At 37.0% G+C, this 22,516-nt stretch overlaps 1 protein-coding gene across 2 annotated transcripts in view; it reads left to right on the forward strand.

Moving 5' to 3' along the window:
* PRKD1 (protein kinase D1) overlaps nt 1-22,516 on the forward strand; it is a 355,221-nt gene that overhangs the window by 327,653 nt on the left and 5,052 nt on the right. For both annotated transcript variants that reach the window (XM_023227445.3, XM_023227446.3), the window contains 3 exons: nt 4,034-4,195; nt 4,732-4,830; nt 6,135-6,402. In XM_023227445.3, the coding sequence (XP_023083213.2) occupies nt 4,034-4,195; nt 4,732-4,830; nt 6,135-6,402 (529 nt within the window). The remainder of the gene's footprint in view (nt 1-4,033; nt 4,196-4,731; nt 4,831-6,134; nt 6,403-22,516) is intronic.

Consider the following 22,516-nt stretch of genomic DNA (forward strand, 5'->3'; position numbering starts at 1 on the left):
CTCTGCCATGAAATTTATCTGCATTTCTGTGGAAAGCCTGAGAAGTTGGGCAAAAATCTCTTTGCACACTACTCTGCCATAGTTGATGTTGCAGTCTTCTTGCCATTTTAAAATTATTAATAATTCTGTTACTTTGGACATTAGGAGGAAATGATTTAAAGGCTATTTCATATTCTATATGAAAAATTAAAACTGTTCATGAAAAGTCACATGGACCACCTTGGTTGAACTTATCTTAAAGTTGTACGTGAAGTATTAAAAAAATAATTACCCATGAAAATAAAGAAAGAAAACCTAGAACTTTTTTCTTATTTCCAGTCTTCAAATGTATTCTGTAGGCTAATGACATATTCTTAACAGTGCAGTATAAGAAGTTTGACTGAATAAGACATGATCCATGTATTCTGTTTTATTTTCTTTTGTTACCATCAAATATAAAAGCAAGTTTGGTCATTTGTTTCAATGCAAGAAAAAATAGAGTTCATAAGCAAGTGTCTATGATGACCTTGTCTCAACCATATACAATAAATGTTAAAATAAACTTGTTGTATATCAACTCTTCAGATAAAGCAAAATCACTTAGCTACTGGGAAGATTTTTCAGCTGTCATTCAATATGTACTTTGGGAAAACTGTAAAGTATAAATATGCTCATAAAAGAGCAAGGACCAAGTGAAATGAATTTAAAGTTTTCTAAGACTTCTTTTTATCAGTTGTGTATACTTGGCCTTGAGTCTGATGATTTCATTGAATATGTATTTTTAAAAATCTATATATCTAACCACATTCAAAGCCCATTATTGGGAAATAACAAAATGTTCCCTTATCCTTTACATCAAGATGCTATTAGAGAACATTTGTAGAGCCCTTCAGAGCTGACAGTGAACATAGCACAAAATAGTTGACAATGAATGAACACTGTCATTAATCTGGCCCTTACTTTTGACTTAGAACATTCTGTAAATACCCCAATTCTGGAAATAAATAGGTATTAAAGCTCTACCCTCTGTACAGGGCACCTCCGGTCATGTTGTAGAGTAGGAAAAAGGAATAAATTGAGTGAAGGACTTTAGTACCTCTAAGAACTCATGTATTGGCCAGGTGCAGTGGCTCATGCCTGTAATCCCAGCACTTTGGGAGGCGAAGGTGGGCGGATCACCTCAAGTCAGGAGTCAGACACTATCCTGACCAACATAGAGAAACCCCATCTCTACGAAAAATACAAAATTAGCCAGATGTGGTGGCGCATACCTGTAATCCCGGCTACCCGGGAGGCTGAGGCAGGAGAGTCGCTTGAACCTGGCAGGCAGAAGTTGTGGTGAGCCAAGATTTGCCATTGCACTCCAACCTGGGCAGTAAGAGTGAAACTCCATTTTAAAAAAAGAAAAAAAAGAGGAATACAGGTAGAGGAACATAAGGAATCACATCATTCAGATAATTTAATTAGGAGGGCTCCCCAGTCATTACGACTCTCCCCTCTTCTCCAGCTTTCAGAACCTAAGATCAGCAAAAGCAGCAGGCTATGCAGCTCCAACACTACTCCTGTGTTCCCTGCCCTCCCTGGGCCCCCGAGGTCACTCTCCCTTAACCTTTATCTCTTCTTCTTCTTACTAGTTTTTCCTCTGCCCACACACAGAGGACACCTACCCTTTCTGTCTACTTCTGTTGCTCTGCTCCTTTCCTATTCATTGCTTCTGCTTCCCACCCATATGGCAAAGCTTAGCCATTTAAGGAAGCCAGACTCCCCAGAACCCTGCTTAAGTGTTTACAGTTATATCAAATAGAAAAATAAAAGAATCAATGAAGAAGATGCTCAAAGAGGAACGTGTACTTAGTACATCTCATAGTGGACTTGTCCTAGGAGAATCAGAACTCTAGCAGAACTCATGTAATCCTTAAAGCTCATGCTATGATTATTGATTAAAAGAGGACAGCGGAGACCTTTGACAATTCAGAGGCCAGTGGTCTGTGTAGTCAGTGTGGCTTCTCTAACAGGGAAAGGCATATAAAGAAAAGGAAATGAGACAGCCTGGGGCACAAGTTCAAGTATGAGCAATGTTATCACATGTTCCATAGTGCCTATCAAACAACTGTGTATGGTCATATTAGTCTCCTCCTTAGCAAGTGGCCCTCCCATAATATTCAAAGCCATCTGGATATCTGCTCTTATTTGCAAGTAGTCAGGAAAAGTAAAGTAAGAGGGTTGATAATATGAGCTTTGTGAACCCCAGCTCTCTCCATGTGCTTCAGCCCTGACCAGGAGAGAGCAACTCAGGAGGTGAAGTCTATCCAAAGTTGCCAGATTTGACCAGTTAATAGTGCAACGATTTGAAGAACAGTGACTCTAGCCCTATAGAGGTTAAAGGCTATTAGGTAGATGTGTAGGCATCTGCTCAGATCACATTCATAATAAACTTGCAATTCCATGGCTCTATTATGCTGTATGATTTGACCCCAAGGCATCAGAATCAAAGAGACCCGTCAGATGCCTGAGGCAGAGATCAAAATGGGCAAAGTAGAAAAAGGACTCTCTAGGAAACGACTTACCATCGTCAGATCTCCTGCTAGCCATAGCCTGGTTCTATATCCAGTTGCTGTCAGGCTTTCCTTGCAAGTGGTAGCGAGAGGACAACTACAACAATGTAGACTCACCCACAGCCCCTTCTGCTGCTCACCAACCAGCATCCATCTGTGAGGTTTCTGAACAGTGAGCCATTTCAGGTTTTAAATTTCATTTTACGTACAATTTTATCACTCACTGAGATTTTTTTTCTAAAATAAAGAAGCATTTAATTTTTTTCTCTCTTCAGCTGTTAGCACATTTAAGTTAGTTCCTGCTTTTTTTGTTTAGGTAGTTTTTGTTCATGATGATTTTTTCTTCTCTTGCTCATTGGGATAGAAGTGGAGTATATAATTATTTTTGTGATGTTAGGATTTGTTGTTGTGCGGAGACAAAAGATAAAGGTCAAATGATCAAAGGCATTTGTCGATGACCCAGAAGAGCATTCAGATTTAAGCATTATTACAAGGGAACATCTAATGCTAAGAGTAATTTTACTTGACACATGTGGCAATTAATGTGTCAAGCAAAATGCTGCTTACCATTACTAATCATTACTTTGTTGTGGAAATACAGTAGTCCCTTGGTATTGGCATGGGATTGGTTCCAGAACCCCCGCCCCAGATATCAAAATCCATGCATACTTACATCCCACATTTGGCTCGGCAGAACTTCCCTGTGGGAAAAGTTGGTCTTCCTTATCCGTAGGTTTTTGGATCCTGTGAACACTGTATTTTCAATCCTCACTGGGTTGTGGATGCAGAACCCACAGATACCGAGGGCCAACTGTGCTTATTGAAAAATATCCACATGTAAGTGGACCCACGCAGTTCAAATTTTTGTTTCTCAAGGATTAGCTGTATTTGTTTCGTGCTTGAAAGCCAAGCAGGTAGGATGGTATCATAGACAAAGCATAGGCTCAATTTTTTTTTTTTTTTTGCTGTTTTTATGATCTTCACTTAGTATTAAAAGCTTCTGTCAAAAACTGCAGCCTCCAGTACCAGTAGCAAAGTATTTCTAAAAGGTTTTGACTTAGGTACTTTATCAGTGCATGGCCTGATGCACTACATGTATAAATTTCATCTTTACTACATTAGATTTCTACCAGTTGTATAGAAAATAGCCTAGTATGCTTAGTTAGGACAATATGTTTAATATTGGGGATGATCTTAAGAAATTATAGATTTCTCAATATGGTATTCTAATTAAAACCTAATTAGCAATTCACTGTGCTAGAACTTGGATTTTTTCACATAGAAGTAATTTCACTATGCATAGAAAGTAAAGATGTATTTTTTGGAGACATTAGAATTTCAAAAATATAAGGCAGCACATGTGGAATGTAGAGGTGTTAAAAATCTTAAGTGTGGGTTTCTCTATAGCTCTAAGCTTGAACAGTTTTGTATAATCAGTGAGCTTGCCAAACAGTATCAAAAAACTCATTTTCTTCAAGTGCTTTATTTATCTTTAATAGAACCTTCATCACCCTGGTGTTGTAAATTTGGAGTGTATGTTTGAGACGCCTGAAAGAGTGTTTGTTGTTATGGAAAAACTCCATGGAGACATGCTGGAAATGATCTTGTCAAGTGAAAAGGGCAGGTTGCCAGAGCACATAACGAAGTTTTTAATTACTCAGGTAAGAAATAAATTAGAGACAGAAAAAATACAATATTTAATATCAAGTGTTATCACTGTTTAACCACAGCTTTCTAGCCTTTGTTGTTTAGTCCCTACTTCCAGTCTAAACTACACTAGAAAAGGTTGTAGTGGCTTTATTGTATTACGTGATTTATATCTATATTAATCAGACTCTACAGTATACCAAATTAGTAACATGTTTGCAGGTCCATGTATTCACGCTTTTCATGAAAATTTAAAATGTACATTGGTTTAGTTTTGGTTCTTTGAGAATATTTAAGAATGGGTGCCTCTGTTAGATGTAGGTCTTTTATCTACATTTGTCTTGGCTGCTGTATGAATACCATCATATGATAATTTTTTCATTGAAATTTCTTTAGAAACCTATGTTAATCTAGCTCATTTCAGTGTCTTTGACATAAAGAAATTTGAATGTTCATTGTCAGTTTTTTTCTTGGACTTTTAACTGGTAGAAGGCATTTTGAAATTAATAAACTGGAATGAAATTATTTTGGTGATTTTTCTTCTTTATAGATACTCGTGGCTTTGCGGCACCTTCATTTTAAAAATATTGTTCACTGTGACCTCAAACCAGAAAATGTGTTGCTAGCATCAGCTGATCCTTTTCCTCAGGCAAGTATAAAAGCCTCTCTCAGCAAAAAGCCAGTTGACAGCATCGCTGGCTTCCATGTGGCATCTTGTCACCTTCCATTTTTCCCTTAAAACCTTTATTTGTTGCAAGTGTTTTCTATTCATTTTTATCCATTTGTTACCTTCTTTTACCTTTGGGACTTTGGCCTTGTGGTTTTTTGGTGAAGCCAGCCTAATTATACACAGAAGTTCCTTCTCATTATGCCTTTTGGCTTTTCTAGAAGTGGCCTGAGTGACAACACTTGAGAGTCCCAGAGATGTTACTAGCTCACTAATGGGCAAGATATTAAACCTCACTGTTGTTCTCAAGGACAAGGGCAAAACTTTTTTCCTTTCCTCAACTTAGAGAGTGGGAAACCAGCTATCTCTGCAGGGAATTATAGATCCGAAGTGACCTGACTGAGATGACTGTCCTGCCTTGCTTCCCTAACACCTTCCGGTCCTGCCTATATATGTGCCAGTGCAGAGCTAATTTTGAGGATTATTGTGGATGATATGACACATCTTTGTACTTATCCTTCATCTTCTACTCGTAATAAGCCCTTGAGTGAAGGTCATCACTTCCCTGATTTGCATAATGCTTTCATGCCTTGTATACAATATTACCCACTTCTGAGTACACTTACCTTCTTCATATTTGTATTGGGTTTTGGAGAAGGAAGACTGTTTTTTGTTTTTTTATTTTTATTTTTTCCATGTATTTTTATTTTTTATTTATTTTATTTATTTATTTATTTATTTATTTATTTATTTATTTATTTATTTATTTTCCGACAGAGCACTCTGTTGCCCCAGGCTGGAGTGCAATGGTGCAGTCTCAGCTCACGGCAACCTCTGCCTTGCAGACTCAATCAATCCTCCCACCTCAGCCTCCCGAATAGCTGGGACTATAGCCACACACCACTATGTCGGGCTAATTTTTAATTTTTTTGTAGAGATAGGGGTCTCTCTATGTTGCCTAGACTGACCTTGAACTCCTGTCCTCAAGCAGTCCTCCTGCCTTAGCCTCCCAAAGTGTTAGGATTACAGGCATGAGCCACTGCACCCTGCCAAGGGAGACTGTTTAGATGATATTTTTATGAATGAAAACATACTTTTGTATCGCTACATAAACCACTGTCTTCAAATACCTGAAATGGAAAATAGCTATTACTTTAAGAAATCCATATCATTTAATGTAAAGGTAAAGTATTAAAAATATTATGGTTGTATCTGGTGAACATGAACTAAGACACACACACACACAATTGCCAACAGAGTATTTCTGCAAATTCTTTTATCAACAGGTGAAACTTTGTGATTTTGGTTTTGCCCGGATCATTGGAGAGAAGTCTTTCCGGAGGTCAGTGGTGGGTACCCCAGCTTACCTGGCTCCTGAGGTCCTAAGGAACAAGGGCTACAATCGCTCTCTCGACATGTGGTCTGTTGGGGTCATCATCTATGTAAGCCTAAGTGGCACATTCCCATTTAATGAAGATGAAGACATACACGATCAAATTCAGAATGCAGCTTTCATGTATCCACCAAATCCCTGGAAGGAAATCTCTCATGAAGGTAATATCTTCCATTCAAAAATGACAATGATCTAATCCTTATGGGTTTATGTTATTAATTTAAATTAATTTAATTGTAAATTATTAACTTGATAAATGCTCGTTGTAAAGTGCCCACCAGAGTGGAAACACAAAGACATGAATTAATTTGGGTGGGACACGTACATGTAACAGAAATTGGGTTATATATAATAAGAAGTAAGTGAACAACCAGAGAGAATGTATTTTGGCACATTTCATTAGAACTTATGAATATTTATACCTTAATATAATGGTAATAATGAATCATTAGTAAAGGCTTACTTATATGTGCCTAGTTCTGTGTTAAAAACTTTTCAACTATTGTCAACACAAGAATGTTATGATATTGATATTTTAATGATCATATTACATATATTAGTATACCAAGTTCTTTGTCTACTGATTTTCTCTCTGTGGTATTAAAATACGTGTAATATTTTACCTGGCCATTCCCCTGGAATTTTTAGGTTATTTCTCTATGTTTAGTATTAGAACATCCTGATGTATCATTCCTATATATATCTCTGATGATTTCTTTAGAATAGATTACCTTGGCAATGTTGCATTGTTTAGAGTTATATTCTTAATAATCACTTCCTTCCTCTTAAAGGAAAAAAGATTGTTTAAAAGAAATTGCAGGGGCTGACAGGGCAGAAAAAGTGACTCATTCAATACTTCGGAAAGGAGTTCCTCCATTAACATACATTGGAGTGTATTTAATTCTCATAAAAATTCCATAAGATAGGTGTTACTATGGTGGCTATATTTCAAGTGTGGATCATGAGGTCAGAGGTTCGAGACCAGCCTGGCCAATGTGGTGAAATCCTGTTTCTACTAAAAATACAAAAATTAGCTGGGCATGGTGGCATGCATCTGTAGTCCCAGCTACTCAGGAGGCTGAGGCAGAAGAATCACTTGAACCCGGGAGGCGGAGGTTGCAATGAGCCAAGGTTGTACCACTGCACTCCAGCCTGGGCAACAGAGTAAGACTCTGTCTCAAAAAGAAAAAAAAGAGAGAGAGAGAGAAGTGACACCACTGGTCAAAATACAAAGCTAGTAAGTAGCAGGAGCACAATTCATACCCACGTAGTCTGGACATACTTCCTTTCACTAGTAGCCCTACTTCTTTTCTAGTTTACCGGCAATATCTCATTCTAGGTTCATTCAGTTTGTTCGGGCGTTCACCATGTAAAAAGGCTAGTACATTTGTAAACATCTCTTATGTGATGTCTGTTACTGCATATGTTGGTATAGAAATGAGAAAAGAATGTATAAACTGCCTAGGAGAAATTAAGTTCTTAGACTGCTATTGGTATTAAATGCCAAGAGCTATCCATTATCAGAGCTTTAAGTTACCATTAGCAACAACCTTTAACATCCTCTAATTAGTTGTAAATCATAGGTAGATGGATATATCTTAAAGGAAACTGTGGCCTACAAAAGAACTACCATGTTTGCCAAAGGAATAATTAAACATTTTTCACAATTCAACAGAGATGAAAAGTAAAGTGTAATTATGTTTCTTTCTCAGGAGACAGAATTATCAAATAACCTTGTGACCCTTGTTAGGAAACATTACATCTAAATAGAGCTAACCATTATGCCTGATATTGCTCATTCAGAGATCCAGCAAAATAAGTTGATCCTGTTATCAGAACGCAAATCTGGAATACCACTGAAGCCAATCAGACACTTTTCTGTTCTACAGGAATTGGGCGTTGGGGAAATAACCTTCACGTTTTTAAACCCTTTTTCTTGGAGTAGTGGAACAAATGATGCCCCTCTCTCTGCTTTTGTGAAAATTTGACTTGCTATATAGCTATAGCCTATTCAGACGAAACCTATTCAGGCCAGAAATGAACAGTTATAAATTATGAACTTTTAATTATCACTAGTAATAGACACCGGAGGACTAGATATCAAAGGCCCAGGAAACACTTGCTGGGAAACCACAATACACGTACGCAGTAGGTAATACAAAAGTAGAGGACAGAACATCAGATGTGCTTCACAGAACTTGAATGTTAGTTGGGGAGACGAGTTATGTGATGTTGGATAAAATAATAATTTATTTCCTTGAATTGTTACCTAGGTGGAAAATCAGGGCCTCCAAGTTCAAGGGAAGGAGAATCACTGTGGACTTTACCAGTTAGGACTCCACTTTCAGAGGAGATAGAATTTAGGCCAGTCAGTGAAGAATGGAAAGAAAGAGACATAGCATTTTAGCGAGAGGGAATTATACAGGATAATTCAAAAGGCATTTATATTTGACTAGGAAGTACACATTTTACTTGGCTATGGAAATGTCTAAGCACTAAAAATTTCCTACCACTCAGATGAAGTGATATGGAGACCAGCTCAGATGGGAGATAGAACCCTCACTTTTCCAAATGACTCAGTACCTCCTTATGGCTCACTCTTGCCTTTGAGGCACAGGCATTATACTGTTTGCGAACTACAGCTCTGGATGGCAAAAAAAGTTATCTAGCTGCTGATGTATGCATAGAACTCATGCTTGAATATAGAGAAAAGTTAGTTAAATTACATCATAATATCAGTTAAGGTGTCACAAAAGTAGTTATTGGCCCAGGTTCTATCCCTTTATCGTATTGAGAACAAATAATTCCATCATTAGAAGTTATAATGGAGTTGAGACCAAATAATTTTAATTTTAAGCTTGTAGGACCTGACAAACACACCAGCAAAACTATTAATAGTATCTGGCACAGGGTGGTCACAACTGATATTAGATTAATTTTTAGTCTCAGGATACTTTAAACCACACCAGAAACACTAAGAATCCAGATCCAGGGAAATAAAAACCCAAGCACCTCCATGATTTTGACAAAGATAAAAAGTCAACAGTCGAGTAGTTTGAGATAGAGAGTCCTATCTGCCATTCTAAGTAGTCATCACTTACCTTCTTTGGGCTTCAGTTCCTCATCTGTAAAATGGGAAATGATTCCCACCTACATAATGAGGTTTTAACAAAGACTGAATGAGATAAAGGATGTGAAAGGCATCTATAAAGGCAGGCGTGGGGTGAGCCAAGAATTTGCATCAGAAGGAAGACAGCAGAATACTAAGCACTTGCCCTGGCTGGTAACCAAAAATTGATTGTATCATTTTAGAAACGATGTGCAGGATTCCTTAGTGTTCTTTGGACATATTGCTAGTTGTAATGTATTTTTTTTTTCCTGGTATGAAAAAGCAAAAGAAAATGTTGTAAGGTAAGATCTTAATAACATGCATAGATGTGTCAGAATTACAAATTTCTTTATTATGTAGTTTTTCTGTTGTTGTAGATGTTGACTTGATATAATATGATACCTATATATTGGGGTGCTTGAGTAGTCATTGCACTGCTTGATCCTCACAGCAATCCTCTGATAAGTGAATTGCTTTGGTATCTGCATTAGAGAGAACCCAGAGAGGTTTCATGACCTTGGAATCAAGGACTTAGACTGGAAATCATTTATCATTTGTCTCCATTCTTTACACTATACATTGTTGTATACCAAAAGGGTGCTTATTTCTTATGGCTTGATATTTAGGAACCTACAGAAATATTTTGCTCATTAATTATTCCTGCTAAGATGATTTAATAAGCTGAGTACTGGCATTCTGTATATATGCCTGCTAATACTTTATCAATGAATTAACAGGACTCTTGTGTTTACATAACAGAAACCTGTCTCCAACTTAGGCAAATAAGATACTTTATTGGCTCATGCAACTAGGAAGTCCAAAAGATAAACCTCTGATTCAGCTAGATCTTAAAGCTCAAGTGTAATTTTTTTGGCCATCTCTCACCTCTGCTTTATTTAAGATGACTTCTTAAAGCAGTGATACCCTAGCAGCTCCAAGCTTATGTGCTGCTTATTGTCCATGAATCAGAATGGAAGAGGGATCATCTCTCCATAGCTGTAGGATCTCTGGAAGGGGCACTGATTGGCTATGGTTAACTCCCGTAATACCCAGGGGGAACAATCGTTCAGCAGCCCCAGGAGCCTGGCTCTGATTGGCCATATGGATGATGATGACAACCTCCAGGTGGAGGAAGGAAGTTCCTGCAGGGAAAAGATGCTAGGCTAAAAACAATCACAAAAGCATTAACAGATGTCCTTTATAAAAATAGATGTTTTGGGTGCAAAATAAGGTATGACTTGAAAAATGAGAGAAAATTTGAAGAAAACTTACCAAATCGTGTTTCCAGTAAAATGGAGATAGTGAAATTAATTAAATGATGAAAGAAAAAATATGAATAGCTCACACTTTTACAGCATTTGCCTTGTAACCAGACACTATTCTAAACACTACATATGTGAATTTGTTTAATCACCCCAGCCTTTGAGTATTTACTCAAAGGATTGTTTTATTATTGTTTGCATTTTGAAGATTAGGTAATGCAGGCATAGACGGTTAAGTAGCTTGTCTGGGTTGGGCCAGGGTAGAAATCCTGCCTGCTGGCCCCAATGCAGATGCTCTTATGCAGGATATTGACATCCTCTTGATTATCTTTCTAATGGATTTACCCATGCTGTCACATTAAATTTTTAAAATGCTTTCACAGGCATAGAGCTAAAGTAGTAACACGAATTTTAATAATTTCTAAAAGTACTGGGAAATAGGATCACACTCTGATAAAGAACTGAGTTGTGAGCTGTACCATTTAGTATCTTGGTGATCTCATCCACATTACTTGTTCTCTTAGGTCTCAGTTTTCTTTTCTGATACGGTGATGCTAATTCCTACCTTACTGGGTTATTGTAAGTATTAAATGAGATTGTGCTGGAAACTGCTTAGCACAGTGATTGGCATGTCTATATTAGTTTAAATATTGATCATTTTCCATGTCCCAGTCACTTTACAATCTTTTCTTCTGTCTATCAGTATGTATGTATTTAGCTTTTTATAAATGTAAGCATTCATATATATAAAACTACAATTGTGTATAAAGATATATAACTGAATGCATTTATGTATAACTTACTATAGTTAAGTAATATAAATTATAAAATAAATACATTATAAACAATATATAACAAAATACATACATACATCATATATGTAGTTATGCATATATAACTATATAAAAATGCATGCATACAAATGAAACATTCCAGCATGAATTATATGTTTACAAACAGTTGCACAAAAGGAGAGTCTAACTCATCATGGGGAAAGAGTGTGGGAACTTTTCAGTCTATCCTCAGGCAGTATTGTATGTTCTACCATATTTCATTTCATCATTATGGCCGTGTCAGTGGTCATTTGTTATCATCCAGTATATCCCTCACTACCCATCAGTAATTAGATGTGGCCTTGCCTCATCGCCAACTTTATCTCATACCGGGTTAGGCTTAGTGGTCAACATATTCATTTTGTTACCTTTCTGGGTTCCTTGAAAGAACTTGTGTACCTATTTTTAAACATTTGCTTTAAATTTACTTTATCTGTGGAAAGGGCAGCTCAGTATCACTTTAACATATTTTTAGATGACCAGGTACAACTAAGGAGAATTGCACCTTATCGTTTATCAGCATGCCTCTCCTTTCATCGTATTTTTAAAAACAAGAACAAGAAATAGATCAAGATATCTCTCATGTGTGTAGTGTCTGGTATGTCATAAGGGTAAATCCCAGACAGTGCTAAAAACCTCAGAAAATTGCAAGCAAGACTCAGTCTGTGACTTAAGAAGTAGGTCGCAGGGGTGTGGAGCTTAAAAATTCAAAATGGAACTAGCTATTACTCAAAACAAGAATATTTGTAAGGCAGGAGATTTCTAATAATTTTGCCAGAGAGCCTCTTTGATAATGCCTTGTTTTAAACAACCTGTCATGACCTAGCTATAGATCTATAGCAGGCATTTTTTAACTTTAGCATGCCAGCAGTTAATTAGAGGAGCTAGTTAAAAATGGAAGTTCCCAGGCTCTACCCCCTTAAACTGCTGTTCTGTACTGACAGCATAAGAAGTCCATGGTCCATGGACTACCCTTTCAAAACTGCTGCTCTGGAGCCCAGATCCCCTGAAATAACCTAGAATACTAAAACAATTTTGAAATAAGTTTCTGATATTCAAAGTTAGATACATTATAAAATTTATAAAATCAGTTATAAATTTCTGTCATTTCTAAAATATTTTTGTATCTATATTATCTTTATCAGATATACAATATCAGGACATGTAACTTGTTCAAAATGTCAAATATATTCTAGTACAGATTGCCACGAAAATAGCGAGAATACAGAACAAAGCACAAGTATCTTTTGTCAGGAATAAAGAAGAAACTCCAGGGAAGTGCAAAAAGTTTTATAACAAAGTCGTGTACAATAAAGATGCAACTAATATATGTGTCATGATTTTAAGCAATTAAAGGAATGTAGGGGCTGGACATGGTAGCTCATGCCTATAATCCCAACACTTTGGGAGGCCAACGCGGGCAGATCACCTGAGGACAGGAGTTCAAGACCAGCCTGGCCAACATGAAAACCCCATCTCTACTGAAAATAACAGAAATTAGCCAGGCATGGTGGCGTGCACCTGTAGTCCCAGCTACTCGATGGGCTGAGGCAGGAGAATCGCTTGAACCCAGGAAGTAGAGGGTGCAAGTGCCTCTGCACTCCAGCTTGGGCGACAGAGCCAGACTCTGTCTCAAAAAGTAAATAAATACGTGGAATAAAGGGATGTAGGAAAAGAGTATCTCTTTAATACTTAAATTCTCCTTTGGGTATAGGTTTAAAGATTTGGGGTTACAGGCTATAGGAGGTAAGGGTTATAACCTAGAATTTATCAGTTAATAATTATATATAAATTACTCCACATATTGCTTATTAATTTTAAGTTTTATGTGATCTGTAAACCAAGCATGTCTGAGTTAACTATAATTATGCAAAAGAATATGAATAATGAAACTTCTACAACACCAGGAATAAGGAGAACGAAGAAGTGAGGAGAACCGTAAGAGCTCTCACATCCACCGAGTTCATAATGGGATTCTGCCAAAGTAAATGAGTGGTTTATGTGTGTTTATGTGTATCATTTAACATAAAATTTAACCATCAAAGCTTAAAGTTTTTAGTAACTATCACATAGATTATCTAATATCCTCCATACTGTGCGCCAGGCACTATTCTAAGTTACAAAGGTGGCCAGTACTATAATTTAACATATCTAAATTATTTGGGAGAAGGAGGAAAACAATAAGATAGGAAAAACTGGAATAAAATTATTCATCTGTGATGGAAAGAAATCACATTTTTTCAGAGTGGTTCTTCTCAAACTATCTGTGATAAAGACCAGTTTTATTTCAATTTCTAAACATATGGACCAGTACTTTGTAAAATGTATTTAAAATGTGACAGCAATGTTAAATAGCTATAAAAATTTCCAAAGACTTAGTCTCACTTTATATACTTATCTCATCATTGATTGATTACAAACAATTCAGACCAGCACTGATTCCTAGATCACTTTGAGCAGCACTAGTTTAGGATCAATGAAACAAGTATAGAAGATACTGTATTTATTATTTAGAGGTATGGAGCTAATTAGAAGAAGAGTTTTAAATATTTAAAATAGGTAGTCTCTAGAAAGCAGGTCCAATAATGAGATATAAGAGATAAGAGTTTTTGCTTTTGTACATGTCTTACTGATTTAGATCTTTTATCAGGTGCATGCAATAACTTTCATTAAAAAACTAATAAAAGGACATGGCATGAAAGATAAATGGAGTAAATAGAGTACAACCTTTTGTAGAACTCTAATTCTTCCATGCATGGTCTAAAAGGTGTCTAAAATTTGAAATAAATAATGTATAATATTTATATATAAATATTCACTCAGGAGCTGTAGGGTTACAGTTCTTTTTCTATAATCGCTGCAGTGTGACTGAGCAGTTGAAGAAAGATGCAATCTTCAGTCACTCAACTATCATGTCCACACAAAGAAGAATAGTCAAGTGTGAAAGTCAAATGAATTCTGTCTTCCTACATTCCTTTATTTGCTCAGAATTTTAACACACATCGTAAATGATTTTTCCCTACAGCTGACTTGATTATATAGCTGTTGTTTTCCACAGAGTTTATTCTTAGAGGAAAAGAAATGACACAGATAACCAAGCGATACGAATTGTATAGTTGGTGAAGTGAGATATAATTTGCTTCAGTGCAAGTCATTTCACTAGGAAAATGATGATCGACCTGTAGCGATGGATTGGAAAGCATTTGTTAGAGTCATAGTACATTTCCATTATCAAATTGAATTGATGTGTTCAATTAGAGATACACAGTAAATTTGAGGAAGATTAGTAATGGGCCATGAAGATTCCCAGAGAAGTTGCTATTTTTTTCCTTCTGAGTTTTGATATTCCTTTATATGCCATTAGAGAGGCAAGCAGGCAGTAATCAACACAGAGGCAGCCTCGGAAATTGTCTCACAGTGAGCCCCCGACCCCTGCAGACAAAAGATCATTTTCTGTGTTCTCAGGTGAAGTCTGAAGAAGCACCTATTCCCGAGTCACCTGCTGAGTTGTTTCTGCTCAGCTTCAGAGTCACATGGTTAGTCGGTATTCTTAGGAATTGAGACCAGACAGGAAGCCTTGACATTTGATGACACACACACACACACACACACACACACACTTTAGGTTTAATGCAAAGGCATAGGAAATGCCTTTAGTGCGTCATAATTGTGATGATGCAAACAGCGACGCAAGTTCCTTCCACTGTGTGCTCTGGCAACCTCCATGGTAGTGTTTATGCTTCTTTTTCCTGATAAGCACAGCTATAATTTATTCTTCCAATTGATCTCAATCCTCAACTATAGAATATAGAATACATGGTATCTCAAGGCATAGAATGGCTATCATAATATACCACTAAATTTATCAAGGCATCTTAATTTTATTTAAAATATTTTTGCCATTCAACTTGGTAAATTCAAATAAAATTGGTCACAAGTGTGTTTTTCTCTAGAAATTGGAGATTGAAAAATACAGCCAGTACAAACACAAAGCAAAGCTAAATAAAAGCCTAGCACCATTACCACATGGTATGTTTTCAAAATCCAACAGTGTTCCAGAACGCTAAACACTTAAGTTGGAAGTAGCACTTTGCCATGAAAAGGAACCAGCTGTAGGTCCCTCTTTCACAACATATTGTTCAAAACAAAAAAATAACCCCATTGAAAATAAGGCTCGGGTAGATGAGACCCAGAAATCCAATGGTACGAGAAACAAAAGAAAGACAATTGTCATTTTAATAATTAAACTGTGTTTGTAACAGTTTATGAGCCTTGCAGATCCAGCGAGCCTGCTGAATATTTATGAATAGATTGATTTGTCAACATATTAACACACTGTCAGGCATAACGGCATGGAGGAGAGGCGAGGAGACTAGCCAGTGAACTGCTTAAAAATGCTGACTGGTTGCCAGGAAATTTAATCAGAATTGATAAGATAAAGTGACTTATGGAGGTCAGAATCTCCAATGGGGTTTAACATTCTAAACAATCTCAAGATTCTGGAATTAATTATGTTTAATTTTAATAAAAGAATATTAATTTTACACAATTAGTAGGAACTTTACAATTATGAGGCAAAGGCATACAATGCTTTGAAAAATATCTACCAGTAGAGTGATTTTTTTACATATATACCTATGTATACATATTTCAAAATCCAAATAAGGTAATATCTGCAAAGCATGTCCCATTAGGAAAAGAATCATTTATTTTGATAGCAAGTAATATACAGTTAATGAGATTTTCTCTAACAAATGATATTTATAGAGAGAAACTGCTCAGAGGTTTTAGCAAGCACATTGGCATTGTAAATGCTCAAAATTGGCTGCTTATTTGCCATTCAAAATAGAAATACTTCCTGTATATTTCAGTTACAAAGTTAAAGTTTCACTTCTGAATGTACATCATATTTTAGTTGAAATATATAACACCTGAGTATGTGTGGAGATGTCTGAATAGAGGATCAACAAAGGTTAAATATTCTGTAAGTTTGCTTTCTTCCATAACAACAAAGAATAATGCTTCAAAATAAAATCTTATCTAACCCCTATACTGCTCCCAAGTGCCAAGCCACTGAGTAATTATCTAGAATATTATTAAATTGTTCTAGTGATGGAAAATACACAATTTCATGAGCAGCCCAGTTTCTTTTTAATCTGACCCCAAAACAATGAACAAAAATGTTCGTGTATTTATACACACTGATAGAACAAACCCAAACCCTTTCCAAATAAAGATTCATCTCAGAGGTTTGAAAGCAGTCATCATGTCTCCCCTAGCCTTCTCTTCTCCTGCACAACTCAGTTTTTTATATTCACCCTCCTGTTCACTGTGGCAGAAACACTCTCTGCTTTATCTACGTTCTCTTATAGTCAAACCTCAGGACTGATCTGACTTGAGGGTCAGTGAGTCTAATTAAGAGTAAAGTGGGCCAGGCATGGTGGCTCACTCCTGTAATAACAACACTTTGGGAGGACGGGGCGGGCGGATCGCTTGAGGTCGGGAGTTCGAGACCAGCCTGATGAACATGGAGAAACCCCATCTCTACTAAAAATACAAAATTAGCCAGGTGTGGTGCCTGTAATCCCAGCTACTCAGGAGGCTGAGGCAGGAGAATTGCTTGAACCCTGGAGGCAGAGATTGCGGTGAGCCAAGATGCCATTGCACTCCAGCCTGGGCAACAAGAGCAAAACTCTGTCTCAAAGACAGAGAGAGTAAAGTGAAACTACTACTTCCCTCATTACAAAGTACACATTTCTGTTAGCACAACATAAAATAACATTTGATTTGGGTATAATAAATAAACTCATACTGAGTTTACTGTGGATTTAAAACCCAGAATTCATTCTTACATATATTCTTGATAAGCCAGATTTTCCAATTCTGTACTTAGTCCTTTTGAGGAGACTGAGAGAGAAGGCTCTAAATAGAGGACATAGTTTCAATTGTCTCCTTTAAGTTATTTACTAGCATGGCCCATTGCTGCAGTCTGTAGTTACTGGGAAATTATTTGTGTAATCCAACTTGTTTGCTCTTCGTGTTGGCAAATTCTGAGCAGAAATTATGTTTAAACCCTTCTATCTCTTCATTCCAGATACTGAACAAGATGGAGCTGAGGACAGATACCTCTATGATTAGATAGCTTTCTGTATATTTATGTCCATCTATTCAGGGGCCCTTTGGGCAATATTAAGCCAGTTTTTAACCGCTATCAATATTCTCATACCTCTAGCTCCTTGCTACTCAAAATGTGGTCTAAAGTCCAGCAATATAGGATTGCCTAGTAGCCATTAAAATACAGACTATCAGACCCCACCTCAGAACTACCAAATCAGAATCTTCAGTTTAAGATCTCTTAACTATTTTTCATATGTATGTAAAAGTCAGAGAAACACTGCTTAGCACAGTCATGCTCAACTCTAGCTGCACACACCTGAGGCACTTCTACAAACACTGATACAAATATCAATATCCTCTCCTAAAGATTTTCACTTGACCTTTGGTTTGAGTATCAGTATTTAAAAATAAAACTTCCCAAAGGATTTTAGTGTGCAGTCCATTAAAACGAACATTGTAAAATAAACATAATCTGCATGGCAGTTACTGTCAGCATCATTATGATTTTCTAAAAGAAGTCACTGATCTTATGATCTGTTATATTTTGTAAGATTGTAATGCCCTACCATCCAGAAATATTTTTAGCCAAATTATGCAAACCATGTGCATAGCTCATTAAAATGAAACAAAGTCCAATATGAACACGATCAGCATAATATAAATATATTTTGATTTCTTCTTTAAAGTTTGAATCAATTGGGCTTCAGTTTGGAGGCTGCTGTATGGTTGTGTTTAAACAATTTCTGATTTCCAAGATCATATCCCCAGTTTTCAGGAGGAAATGAAATTGGATGTAAAGCAAAGGAGTAACCATTGATAGAATAACTTTCTACAGAGGAAAGAACTGAAAAAGGAAAGATGCCGATTCGAGTCTCTAAAGGTCTTGCACTTCATTGGATTCCAGTAATTGACTCCGGAGCGAGTGAGATGATGATTTCCAGTGGCCTTGTTTGCTGCCGGCAGCCTCTGGTTTCAGTCCCTGAGAGGAGCGTCCCAGTTAGTGTTGCTGAGCAACAGCATGCTGAGTTGAGAGCTGGAATGTGAAGGGTTGCAAAACGATTTTTAAAATAAACACACAACTTCCCATCAGCATGAAGCAAGCCAAAGGGAGAGAAGTACTAAGCACTACACTGTGACAGGCAGTGAGGCAGAATTGAAAGGGAAAAAGAAAACACTTGCCTAAAGGCAAGGAGCTTGAAGGTTGATTGGCAATGGCTCTATCACCAGAATGATTGTTCTCATCTGGTTTCTATTTTGAAAAGATACCTGAATAATTTGGGGTGGAGAGAAGTCAGGGAAAAATGTACTGTGTCTTGACAAAAGAGATCAGCCTTGAGGTTTCACAGGTAATTTCCTGCCTGAAAAATACACATTGTAAAATAAACATAATCTGCATGACAGTTCCTCTAAGCATCATTCTGATTTTCCAAAAGAAGTCACTGATCTTATGATCTGTTGTGTTTTGTAGAGTTGTGACGCCCTACCATCCAGAAATATTTTTAGCCAAAATATACAAACCATATGCATACAATATGGGTATTGAAATTTAGAGCTAAGAAAATGGCTATTTAAATTTCTAATTAATGTATTCAGCCTACCAAATGCTACTTAGCAAGCATTTTTCTAATGCATTGTAGTTTAAATATATTTTACTTAAAATATTTATAAAACTTATGTGCAAAAAAAAAATGAGTACCCAATCTGTGTAACCTTAAAGGAACTAAAATCTAATGATGAGAGTGTGGGGAGATAGGCATGTATTGAAATAATAAAAGAAAATAAAATGGGAAATGGAACATGATTGAAAGATGTGACCTGGGGAACCTATTAAGAATTTAAGCATGTCCAGTTACAGTCTTTTTGTAGAGTTTTCTGCAAGCTTTGGATGCCTTTCAGTTTAGCCATAACAATGACACCTGCAAATCTACCTTCTGCATACAAAGAGCCTGTTGTGTCCACACACTTGGTATTTGCCTTAAAATGGAGAATGACTGCAATCTAGTTTGTGCAACTTCAAATATAATTCTGTATTTTGTTATTTTTAGAAAAATATTGAATCTATATCATATTCTGATAGAATGCTCCTTTTCATCTTAAAACATAAAGCCCTCTGCACCTGCATATGCCATTTAATTTTGTCTTTGTTCAGGTATCCTTGTGCACCTAGCAAATAGGCTACACAGACTTCAGCTATCCTAATATCTGCTGAAAGTCCCATTCTGCTAAAAGAGAATGTTTGATAAAATTTTCTCTTTGCTTTCCTGACATTTTTGTCTCTAAACTGATAAGGCAAGGAGAAAAAATGCTGTACAGAAAGTTAGAAGGACAGTAAATGTGTTAGCCAAAAATTTATTGTAGCAAAAAAGAAACATTAGATTTCAAAAAATAGGTATCTTTTTTTTTATAATTTGTAGGGAACATTATTGTGAATCTATGGCTAGAGACATTTTATAAAGCACAAAACTCTGCTCATGAGGAGAAAATTTAAAAATGGAAATTTACACCATACAATTGTTTAAAATTTTTCCATAAGAAGAGTAAAAAAAAAAGGACTTCCCACAGCCCGGATGTGGCTATTTAAGAAACTTTAGATTAGACAAGGTATTAAAAAGATGGAAGGAGAGGATGGAGCTTAAGCGTGAATAAAGATAATAAAATTCTCAGAATGTTGGAAAGACTCACCCCCAGAATAAATGAGCAGTTATAATCAGAAAATAAGCATACTGCTCTTCAAAAAGGTTGGTGTCATGTTTACTGCAAAAAGAACGATGAACTAGCCACTGCCTATTTTATTCCTGTGTCCTTCAGGAACAAAGTGGTGGGAGGTTGGGGGTATTCAAACAGGAAATAGTAGGGGAAGAAGATACAGGGAACCCAAGAGAATAAAGGATTCTCATTACCCCTACTGCTTTGGCCCTTGTTCCATCTCTGCTATTTAAACGTCATCTGTTTATTGCCTGAAACCACTGAAAGACTGCACTGTGTTGCAATACATCTTACCCCAAGAAACCTAGGTATTTGGATATAGTCCTTTTGCTGTTTTTATAGAAGGAGGTACAGGGTACCAAGAATTTCTGAGGCATTCTTCCCCAAGTATCTCTTTTGCAAAGGGCTGCAGATTCCTGAAGGACCCAGCTCCTTGTGGAGCTACAGGTAAACTAGAGTTTCAGCATTCCTCTTCCCTTCCCCACTTGGGCACCAGCATCCTAATCTGCAGCTGTGCCAGATTATGACATTTCATTCTGCTCCACTCCTTACTTCCCTCTCTCCCGTAGCCACACCATGTTCCCTTTCTCCTTTACTTTGTTTTTGAGAGGAATTGATAGAATGGCCCAATTTTGCATCTGTCACCCCCATTGTCCCTCTCCCCTGCTCTCCTGCAGTTCCAAAGGCATGTTCTACCACATTCACTCTAGATCTAAATTCTGAATTTTGATTTTAGTTTTGGAACTAGACTCCAGACCCCAATTAGGCTTTTTTCCCCTCATTGTTGGCTCTCTTCTGGGACTGCTGTGACTTCTCCAGCTTTACTAGACTGACTGCTCCTTTACTACTGGCTCCCCCTTTCCCTTGTCTTAGTGTCTTTATCCTTGATAAATTACACATGACAGTCTCTGCTGGGAGCTGGCACCTATGGGAACTGAAAGTATCACAAAAGTGCACTCAGTAGCAGCTATGAGATGGGTAAATGTTCAGAGCTGGACACACTGCATATTGAAGAAACTAACAGATGTGCTCTTAGAGCCATGGTAATTTTTAATAAATCATAGACAAAATGATAGTGGTACCAAGGTATTTAAGACAAGTAGAATTTCTAAAAGGGGGAAAGAATGGATTCTGAAATTATTCAACAAGAAGCTTAGTATTTATCCTTGACAAAATTCTAGAATGAATGAATGAATGATTAAATAGATGATTTGCAAATATTTAGAAAACAAATCTTGGCCCTTAAAAGGAAATGACTGAAAGTCAGTATTTGTCAGTGTTAGTTTACTTAAAATATATTATTCCAGAATGACTACACTTTTTTTTAAGTAGGATTACCAGGTTGGTAGAATGAGTCTTACCAAGAACCGTTGTGTCTCAATGATAAAGCATTTGGGAAAAAAAAATCGCCTAAAATAGCCTTTGGAGAAGATGGTAAATATGAGCTACATAGGAATACTTCTAGGAGGAAGCATTGCCTGCTTTTAAGGCTTGCTCAAAGAATAATTAATAGGCCTGGCAGTTAGTCATGCATTTTTGTGATAGAGTCAGAAAGCCCTATGTTTAAGCCTTGTCCTGAAAGAAGTTATAATAATTATATTAATACATAGCAGATGGGCTTATTTGGTGTGGACGTGACAGAAAGCTAGGAAAATTAACGATAACAAGATCATATCACATTCAGAGCTATGGTCTCAGAGATGCACATACACATATACACACATCCTTGCCTTCAAGCACATAAAAGTATGGTGGAAACGTAACTAAGAATGTAACTATCACGACTGTAAAAATAAAAAAAAAAATAGTTAAGTTTTGAGATTATTATCCACTTATAAGGATGAGTTAATGGTCTAATATGGCTGCAGTCTGCCATAGTGTTTAAGAGCACAGGCTTTAAAGTCCAGTCCCCCTGGGTTTCAAATTCAGCTGTATTGCCAGGGAGCTGTCTGACTTTGACCAAGTTACATAGCCTTTTGAAGCTTTAGGTTTTCCTTTTATATAAAATGGAGATTAAAATAATAACTACTTTCGGCCGGGCGCGGTGGCTCAAGCCTGTAATCCCAGCATTTTGGGAGGCCGAGACGGGCGGATCACGAGGTCAGGAGATCGAGACCCTCCTGGCTAATACGGTGAAACCCCGTCTCTACCAAAAATACAAAAAATTAGCCGGACGAGGTGGTGGGCGCCTGTGGTCCCAGCCACTCGGGAGGCTGAGGCAGGAGAATGGCGTGAACCCAGGAGGCAG

The sequence above is a fragment of the Piliocolobus tephrosceles genome, chromosome 6, assembly GCF_002776525.5.
Source record: "Piliocolobus tephrosceles isolate RC106 chromosome 6, ASM277652v3, whole genome shotgun sequence".
Classification (NCBI taxonomy): Eukaryota; Metazoa; Chordata; class Mammalia; order Primates; family Cercopithecidae; genus Piliocolobus; species Piliocolobus tephrosceles.